Source organism: Bidens hawaiensis, unplaced genomic scaffold (assembly GCF_021521415.1).
Source record: "Bidens hawaiensis isolate Kalapana, Puna unplaced genomic scaffold, B.hawaiensis_p1.1 tig00007035_1, whole genome shotgun sequence".
NCBI lineage: Eukaryota > Viridiplantae > Streptophyta > Magnoliopsida > Asterales > Asteraceae > Bidens > Bidens hawaiensis.
This window is the reverse complement of record NW_027491481.1, coordinates 991,807-1,002,617: the sequence shown is the minus strand read 5'-3', so window position 1 is coordinate 1,002,617 and position 10,811 is coordinate 991,807. Positions and strand designations below refer to the sequence as shown.

The 10,811-nt window shown below is 35.1% G+C and overlaps 1 protein-coding gene across 1 annotated transcript; it reads right to left on the bottom strand.

Moving 5' to 3' along the window:
• Nucleotides 1–4,324: 4,324 nt before the first annotated feature.
• Nucleotides 4,325–6,845, bottom strand: LOC143634234 (ras-related protein Rab11D). The gene is made up of 2 exons (XM_077102377.1): nt 6,581–6,845; nt 4,325–4,775 (listed from the first exon to the last, which is right to left on the bottom strand). Exons 1-2 carry the CDS (start codon nt 6,799–6,801, stop codon nt 4,340–4,342), a joined length of 657 nt encoding a protein of 218 aa, XP_076958492.1. The 5' UTR covers nt 6,802–6,845; the 3' UTR covers nt 4,325–4,339.
• Nucleotides 6,846–10,811: the final 3,966 nt, after the last annotated feature.

Sequence of the window (10,811 nt, the reverse complement as noted above, 5' to 3'; positions counted from 1 at the left end):
AAGATACAAGTCAGATAAACTCATATGTAAGTTTTTATCTCCCCCTTTTCTTGACAAATTCAGCAAGGTCTTGAATAATCATCAAAGTTCACAAAACAAACTCTTCCTTAAATTACTCGCGGGCTCCCCCTCGGCCAATTGAAACGCGTAAAAGTCGGCCGGAAAATATATTACCAAAAGTTGAGAGAAGAGTACCCAATACATTAGAAACATCCCAGAAAAATTTCGATTAAGAAATTTTTTCCCGATTTTCCCGCCAAAAATTCACCGAAAATTATCGAAAAATAAATATTTTCGCCCAAATTTTCAAGAATGAAATCTCACTTACGAGGAGTATTCAGGAAAAAATTCGCGCAGGAAAAAATTTCCCGCCAAATAACTCTTTTTTTTAACGAATCACCTCTCAATTCGTTATAAACAACTCCAATTCGTTAACTTAGTTCGTGCTCTCCATTCGTTAATCTAGTTCGTGTTGTCCATTCATCAACCAATCAGTTCGTTATAAATTACCATTTCTAATTCGTTATAACAGTTACACGAATGGCCTCCCATTCGTTAAGATTTCCACTTCGTTGTACACATAACGAATTACCTTAATTCGTTACCAATACCTTAACGAATTAACTTAACTAATTGCTTTAATTCGTTACCATAAACTTAACGAATTTCTTTGACGAATTAACTTAACGAATTACATGAATTCGTTATCTTTAACTTAACGAATCTCCTTAACGAATTACCTTAATTCGTTATAAATTACCATCTTAATTCGTTAAAAACCCATAACGAAATAGCTACAGTAGATTCGTTAAACTTCCATAACGAATCAGCTACAGTAGCATAACGAATTAGGTTGTTGGATCTGAACTATTCGCCGGAAAAACGCATTTCGCCGGAAAATTCAGTTACTTCACCGGAAAATCATAGATCTGGCCAGAATCTGCAGATCCAAGCTTCAACCATGGTGAAATCATCAAAACACCTTAATTAACCATGAAAATCTACCCGAACACTCGGTTTTCATTCTAAACACGAATCTATCGTCAAATTAACTTAATAATCACTGAATTGATCCAAATCAGATTAATATGTGACCATGCTCTTCCATGGAAGATCCTTCAATACACCATAACTTAACACCAAATTAAACAGGAAGTTTCCTCTTCCATCAATAAACACGATCCACCAATAACACACTAATTTGATCCAAATCTGATCAAATTATACCAAAAACCGAAGAACATGAAGAACACCATAATAAACTCATATTTAATACCTTAATCGATGCACCGAGAGCAGCTGCCTGCTCTTATACCAATTGAGAGAACCTACCAAGGATCTAGCCGTGTCGATACATCGATTACATAATAAACACGAGATCGATCAATACGTTAAATGGATAGTTTATTGATATATTAGAGATAGATATATTATAGTGTTCATAATAACTTATGGAGAGGATTACTTAGATCTACATCTCTCTCTATATATGTACACCCTAAATTATGACCATGAGCAACATATATATAGGCCATATGCTCTAGTTCGTTAAGTTAATCCTAATTCGTTATATCTTAGTAACAAATTAGACACCATTTGTTATGCTTCCATAAAGAATGGGTAATAACTTAACGAACTAGCCCTCATTCGTTATGCCTCCATAACGAATGGGCTCATACCTTAACGAACTAGTCTAGTTTTACAATAAATAAACAACCTAGACTATCGATAATTTATTCGATTACTACGGACACCTAAACCGTGCACTAACAAGATTCATCCAAAATAAAGACGATTCTTCGAATTTTATGATGAACATGAAGAACATCTTTGAAGAATCTTTAGTCAGTTTTCTCTGGAATCGAAATCTTAAATATATTTTTAACAGATTTCCAGTATATTAGAGTTTTATATATGAATTTTAGCAATTTTAAACAATTTCATATATTATTTCGTAATATAACATGAAAAAAGAAACCGAAAAAAATAGGGTTTATCAAGTTTTAGTCCATATCTTCTTATTCAACTCCAGATTTAGAGAAACATGAAGAGCTGATTAATCAACATCGCTCTGATACCACATGTTGATTAGTTCTTAGTAATAAAAAACATGAATAATAAAAACATATGAATCTGTTACAGCATGGAGAGTAGTAACCGCATCAGAGTATGATATAGTCGACATGTTTGTCATCTTGATCGAGTTCCCCTTTATGAAGTATAGTTAAGGATGGTGTTAGAGTTCTTGAGCATAACCCGGTTTAGGATAGAGGAGGCACACAAAATTGTTATGTGTGTGTGATTTATGATGTTAATATCTATCTCTCTTTATATACACCAAAGGGGAAACCCTTTGTTAGTTAAATATAGGTAATATGGCCCATCAACAATTACCAAACTAATATATAATAAGGTATAGTTAATATTTTGATCTATTATAATATAAATTATTATAATGACCATATATAAATATATATTATTATATATTATTCTTGCATAAAGTATAACAATAAACTTTAAATTTTTATTAATATTGATTATTACAATATAAAGCAAAAGAATTTTACATAATAACAAATTGCATGAAATAAACTAAGAAAATGAATACATGAAAGCCAAATAAAGCGGGTGTTGGCTGATGATATCTGTTAAACAAAGTTCTATTAAAACAGATTTGGGGCTACCCAGGTGAACCTGTCTGTCTCCCAAGGTATAACAGGCGAAGCAGTATGTATTGCCGGGATTAACCTAGAACCCGAACCATACATGTACTAGAGTATACGAGATCTCGAATGAAACTAACTAGACCGAACTTTGGTTGTGGCGGGTTATACACTTATACTAAACGAACTGGACTAATGGGAGTTGTGTGTTGTATCTTCAATCTTCCCAACACCCTTCTATTTATACTTTTATAGTAGGTGAAGTGTGATGTGTCATCGGACACATGTCACTCTCTGAACTGAGAGCTTAGGCGCTGACACGTGACATGCTGACTCACCACTCACAACATCGGGTGACGACACGTGTAAAGTGCGCTATCAAAGTGGCACATCGTGCCCATCGCCCGAGCCCGTGCCCGTCAGGTGCTCCGCACTCTTGCTAATGCCACCAAGTGTGTCTTGTCATACAACATTATAATCTTGTGAGCCCTTCTCCTTATAAACCACTCAGTTTCTTCTTCTATCAATGTCGGACAAACTCATTTTCTATTTCACCAAAGTTCAAGTTCTTAACCATACATTTTAAAGTATCAATATCAAATTCATCTTACTCTATGAGCTCCTTAATAATTAGTTTAGTAGTGATATCTACTAATAATTATTATTATTCCACAATTTTTCCAACATACTTCTCCTATCACCGCCACCCTAACACTGTGGTCGCGCGAACGCAAACACATTTGTTGCTTCATCACTTCAAACAGACCCATATAGTTGTAGTCCTCTCTAAGGTTGTTCATGAATCGAACCGAGCCAAACAGGGTTTCCTTAGCTTGGCTTAAATTCACATAACTGAGTTCAAATTTAAGCTTGAGCTTGGCCCAGTCTGAAAACTCACCGAGCATCATGAATAATATAGCATAAACGCTAGAAATATTTAACATACACACAATTCACATGCTAGTGTTGCCATTCTAAAAATGATTTAAGATAACTAAAACACGTCAAAACTCATAATAGCATATTTGGGACATCTTCATAGACTCGTTGAAAACACACTTTTGTTTTAACAGTTTGAACGGTGCCGGTTTAAACTTTAAATATTCTAATTAAAAAAACGTATTTAAAAAATATTACTCAAAAACAGTTCACTTTAACGAGTATTGGTTCAACTCATCTCACTCGACCCAATAAAGACGCGAGGCCTAGTCAACCGGTTCGACCAATCAATCTAGCTTTATTATCATTGCAATATACATACGTCATTTACAAAACTAAAATAAAATTAATGAGTGATCACAAACGAACATAAACAAGCTTTATTCCTTAACAAACGAACACAGACATGAAATTTTGTTTGATAAATTGTTCATAAACTGTTCGTTTGTCTAGCAAAAGCTTAGCGGACAAATACAAACAAGGTCTTGTCCGGTTTAATTTGACTCATTTGCAGGCCTAGCAATATACATACGCCCATCAATAATAAAACAAACATCTAGATAATAACAAAATTATAAAGTATCATCATCATCATTCATGGCGCCTTCTCTGCAATCAAGCCATACATCAATCTCAAAGAATTTGCACAAAAATATCACCACCACCACCACCCACAAACAAAACAAAATAAATTTTCTTCATAACAATAAGATATTCTTATATCCAAAATATGATTCCTAAGAACAACACATTTTCTTTTCTGGAATAACTTGTGCAGGACCCGGGACAATAATCTTCTTCCCAGCCAACGAACCCGGGTTGCCATTTTGTTCCTCGTCTGCGGTCAAACTCTTCTTGTTGACTATTCTGAAAATCTCGGTCAAAACGGTCAAGAATGCATCCTCTACGTTTGTTGACTCGAGTGCGGATGTTTCTAGAAAGAATAGTCCTTCCTTTTCAGCAAACTCCTTGGCGTCCTCTGTGGGGACCGCGCGTGCGTCTTCAAGATCACATTTGTTTCCAATTAGAATAATGACAATGTTTTTGTCTGCGTGGTTGCGTAGCTCTTCTAGCCACCTTGGAATATGGTCAAACGTTTGGCGTTTGGTTATGTCATAGACCAACATGGCACCTACTGCACCCCGGTAGTATGCACTTGTCACTGCTCTGTACCTGTTCATCAACAAAATTAAGATTTAGTACAAAATGACGGTTGTTCAATCACGTACCAGAATAGAACTCAATTCCATTCCTTTGTAATTATGCGTTCGTTAGAGGTTTTTGTCTACTAGAGAATCTTGATCTCAATGACTACATGATTGATTTACATAAGACGATTTCACATGTTGCAACAAGATTGGCTATGAATGATGAACATACTTATTTAAACTATCATATCATATATCAGGTAAAAAGTGTGTGTAAATTAATTATAAGTATATCATTTTTTACAAAAAATAATAAAATAAATAATAATTAATAAATAATTCAGGCCAAAGGAATTCGTGGAGAAGTAGAATTAAAGTTAAGGATTTTTAGAGAGAATTGAATACCTTAGGGCTTAGACTTAACTTATTTAGGTCACATACCATAATGGTATTTCCCTTACATATATTATTATTATTATTATAATTATTATTAGCTTTTATATAGCTGTTAAACTGTGATCTTATTATTAATATTATTATAATTAGCAGTAGTTTTTATATAGCTGTTAAACTTTGATTTCCTTTATTTTGCTTCATACACATGTACTTAGAGCCGAGGGTCTCTCTGGAAGCCACCTCTTTATTCCTTTGGATAGAGGTACGGTGTGCCTACATCCCACCCTTCCCAGACCCTACTTATAGCTTTGCTGTCGGTGGGATTCTACTGGGTATGATTGATTGATTGATTGAAATAATTCAGGCCAAAGCTCAAACTTGAAAACTACGCAAGAGGCTAGTTCGATCTTTAGAAATAGAGCTCAAAACGAGCTGAGCTCGAATAAGCTAAGCAAGCCAAGCTCAGACCATAGTTGGTACTATAGTAGAGTGATCAAAAGACAAATAGACCATCATCATCTTTATGAAATATATACATACACACATTGAAAAACACAAAAAAGATGATATTAGAATAGGTTTTAAACCCTCACAACCAACCCGCCTTCAACAATCCATAAATCACAATAAATCAGATCACAGGCAAGAAAGGAAAATCAGTCTTGTTTACACAACAGGCGATAAACCAACCAGGGGCCCACCCAATACAACAATTGTTGTATCAATAGCACACAAATACTTAGGTCAAAAATAAAAAAACTGATTAATCCAGAACAGCGAAAAATCCGACTAGAAATCTCAAGATTCAATCAGAAGAGTTGGTAGATTTTCCAAAGACTCCCCAATCCATCACACAAAAACCTAGCAATCAACAAACTCGATTTTGAAAAGAAAAATGCGCGAGGGGCTGAGGAAACCACATAAAGGAGAACGAAGACGTGCCTCATGTGCTCTAGGTCAAAAGTACGGTCCGTAGGAGGTTCATATGTGAAACCTATGAAAGGTTTACTAAATAAATAGGATTCTATGTAGCAGTTTCTGGTTGTAAATAAAGCTTATTCATAGACTTGTGCCTCATGTACATGATACGCACACCACGAAGCACCTAACACTATGGTTGTGAAAATTGCGCCTACCGACCAATTAATCAATCGTTATTCTGTACCCCATTGTCTAGTCGCCAATTAGTCGCTATTTGGTCAAAATCGGTCATAATTGAATATTTTATACATAAAAGTTGGTATATACACATGTATATTTGAAAAATAACATATAAATTCCAATCTCGATTAATCGCCGGTCCCCCACCACCCGATCAACGCCTAGCGAGTTCTACAACACTACCGGATCAAGCATATATAAACCCAGATATCAAAAGATCAACATCACAAACAAACTAAACCGAAATAAAATGAAGATGTAAAAGTTGAATACCGTTCTTGGCCGGCAGTGTCCCAGATCTGAGTTTTAACAGACTTGTGCTGGATAACAAGAGTTCTTGTCTGGAACTCAACACCAATAGTGGCTTTGGAATCCAAACTGAACTCATTCCTAGCGAACCGAGCAAGTATCTGTGACTTACCGACAGCTGAGTCTCCAATGAGCACCACTTTAAACACATAGTCTATCTTCTGGCTAGGATCACTGTAAGCCATGGATCTTGAGTTGAAGAGAAAGAGAGAGAGTAATGTTGGAGATATTATTATTATATGGTATGAGGATGGTGATGGTGACAAGGGGTGGATGGATGTTTTTGACTTGTTCCTCGGACGGCGATCCGTCAGATTTTGTTACCTTTCAAGTTTCATTTTTTTACTACTAGAGAAGAGAAATTATTTTGGTCGGGATAATTGTGAAAAGTCAAGATACGTCTAACATAGTTAAACGGAACGGGTACTAGTTTGGAAGTTTGGAACCGGACCAGATTAGTTTACTCAATCAAGTAATTGTTTACCAACTACTACCTTCAACCTTGAAGGCTAAAGATTAGTTACACCATAAATCACAATGTTTGATTCATTAAAATTTTCTAATGGAAAACTGAATACATTACTGTCACTCGTGTACTTTACATATGAAATCTATCAAAACTACGTAATTTTGATTAAAACTCTTCTACTTAATTATAATCTCTTTCATAAAAACTACCAACTCTTTTGATCATAGTGTATGCTTCTAGGGATTTCCATCCCAAAAATCCAATGTCTATAACCTGGAGAAAATAATTTAGCTATTGTGATTTTAAAGAAAAGTTTTTGTAGGTTTTTTAAGATGAAATTTTAACATTTTTATTGAATAAATTTGTTTATCATTTATCTATAGTTAAAGTAGTATCAATAATAACCATCTGGGCTTGCTCAGATGGCCAGCCAAGTGAAGGTTAGAACTTGATGCCATTGGGCCACTCAGGTTCGAATCCGGATGGCGAAACGGAACTCCTGTCAAGTGGCAGGGGGTTCGAAATTTCCCGTGGAATGCCTAGCCAAACTCGGATGCCAAGCGTGGTTCCGGTTAAGACAACATAACTCGAGTGGGGCGGTTGGGGCTTTCTCTCGAGAGTTGTGGCTCATTTAGCCTTTAAAGTAACTGTTCGGAAAAAAAAAAGTAGTATCAATTATGTATGACATTATTGAGAATGATATGGAACATAAAAATAAAAATTAAAAAAAAAAGAAGAAAATAATCTAAGAAATCACAATTTAATGATACACGATTTTAAGGAGTAAAAGTTTTGCAGATTTTCAAGATGAGTTTTTTGCAATTTTATTTGATAAATCTGTGTCTCAATTTATTTATTATTGAACTATTATGTATTATCTCATTGTAAATACATAAATTAAAATTTAAAAGAAAAGAAAGAGTAAATTAATCCAAGAACGGCAAGCCAATATGTACTAATCCAAATAATTGAAAACTAAGCTATGTTTTGAGGTAAACTTTAGGAATAACTTGAGACAAAAACAAATAAATAAATGTTTTTAACATTGAAGATTACTATATAAAGATTATCATAAAAAGGAAATGTATTGTAGTTAAATGGGGGATTTTAATCAAAACTACAAAGGTTTTGATTTCGTGTGTAAAATTGCACGGCAAACATCACCGTAGTTACTTTCCTCATTTAAAAATAAAACACTCCTGCAATTTTACGTTATGTTTTGATTTCTTTATATAATAATCCTATCTACTTTAAATTAGTAGAATATATTTATAATATAATTAAATTTTATAAAATTAATAGAACATATAGCAAATAAATTACATAAATTATTATAAATAGAACATATTACAAATATATCATTAAAATTAATTACATAAATTAAAAACAACACGCACTACGTAAAATATAAACTAAACAATAACCGTTAGATAAAAATTTTGAAGCTTTTAAGATTATCTCCTCCTATTATATTTCTCTGATCGAATCATACATTTCTTCATGTTTAACTCATCTGATGGAATCCATGTGGCTTCGTATCCATGAAAACATTTTTTCTTCGAACTTGATGAACGTCTTCGTTAATCTTTGAAAATCCAATCACCGTAGTTTTGTGTCGGGAAGTTTTGGTTAATTCTTCAACGACCTCGGATTTGATTTGTCAAAAGATGATTCCCCCCCTTCGCAAGTAGCCCGTCGTCTGCGTATCATTTTTTGTCTCTTCACAATATTCTTTGGCTTCACCCATGAAACATGTCACACTCCAACTTAGGGTCTAGGAGTGTGACCACAAGTTGGTACCTGTTTTATAAATATATCAGAGTTTATGGGTTAATTTTAGCGGAAGACTTTTTAGGTTGAATATAATATTAATTTACATTGAAAATTTACTTGGGAATTAAATACCCAAGTATTCGTTTACAAAATGTGTGTTCATATTACAAGGATTTAGTTTATCAAAAACGGAGCCATCATGTAACGCGCTTTCATCTTCATAAAAACTCCAATCCTTGCTATTGCTACTAATGCTTAATTACCTGCAATGAGTTGAAAAATACCCCAACTATGTGCTGGTGAACACGCATGGCTTTATAAATAATTTGAATAACAATTACAATACAAAACTAGTTTTCTGTACACTCAACAAGAAGTATTTCATTCTTGGGATTGTACCACTACCCTACACACACAAAAGTGTTCCCCGAGCCACAGAGCCCTTAATGGATAACTAGTTATGACAGTTAGCCCGCGGTCACGTAGCCTTTGACTGTTTAGGCTGAACAATTATGGAATGTCGGTTCGTCACGGCAATTGGGCACGTTTCTCTATGTTAAGTGTGTGAAAAAGGGAGGTGAATTTGGGATGAGAATGGCTTATACCCATCACCCCTTTTTATAGGAAAAATCCTCAACCCATCACGATACGCGATGGGTTTTTCTTTACCCCGCCGCGTATCGCGGCGCCACAATTCCAGCCGCCATGCCATGTTGTGACACGTGGCCTGTCATATCGTGCCACGTGGTTGGACACGTGTCCAGGTTACTTAACGTTGACATCGCGCTACGCGATGGTCCTATATGGTGAGCCATCGCCTATCGCTACGCGATGGGCTTATGCCTATCCCATCGTGTATCGCGATGGATGAAATTTTCAGAGTTTTCTAAGTTTATTCCCTAAACTTTTAAGAGTTGACGTAATTAATTAATTTCTTATAAGGTGATTTATGCGGTGTTACATCCTCCCCACCTTTGGAATAATATCGTCCTCGAGATTTATTGGAAGAGATAGGGATATTTTCTTCTTCATTTTCAACTCGAGCTCCCACGTATACTCGGGTCCTCGTCTTGAATCACATTGATCTTTTACGAGCTTAAGTCGCTTGCGCTTGAGAAACTTGATCATGTTGTCTTATATTTGAATTGGTTGTTCCACAAACTTAAGCTTTTCATTGACCTTATCATCTTTCAATGACATGGCAAGAGTTTCGTTAGCTAAACACTTGTGTAAGTTAGATACGTGAAATATACCATGAATGCCTTTCATTTCCTCGAGTAACTCCAGTCGGTATGCAACTGGTCCAATCCTTTCAAGTATTTTCAATGGTCCAACAAAGCGTGGACTCAATTTTCCTTTATTCCCGAATCTTACTACACCTTTCCAAGGTGATACTTTGAGTAATACTTTATCGCCTATTTTGAATTCTAATGGTTTGCGGCGAATGTTAGCGTATATTTTCTGTCTATCTCTTGCTGCTTTCAGTCGTTCACGGATTTTTTTTATTTCATCGGTGGTTCTTTGAACAATTTCGGGTCCTGACAACTGATTATCACCTGTTTTAGACCAACATACATGTGTCCTACACTTACGTCCATACAATGCTTCAAATAGTTCCATTTGGATACTCATATGATAACTATTGTTGTACGAGAATTCCATTAGAGCAAGGTGAGTATCCCAACTTCCTCCTAAATCGATGACACAGGCACAAAGCATGTCTTCCAAGGTTTGAATTGTACGTTCACTTTGGCCACCAGTTTGGGGATGATATGTAGTGCTTAGATTTAATCGTGTCCCCATTGCCTTTTGAAAGATTGACCAAAAATTTGAAGTGAAATGACTATCCATATCAGAGATTATGGATAATGGTACACCATGTAGAGATACTATGTTTTCGACGTATAATTGTGCTAACTAATCCATGCTAAACGTTTCTTGTATCAGAATGAA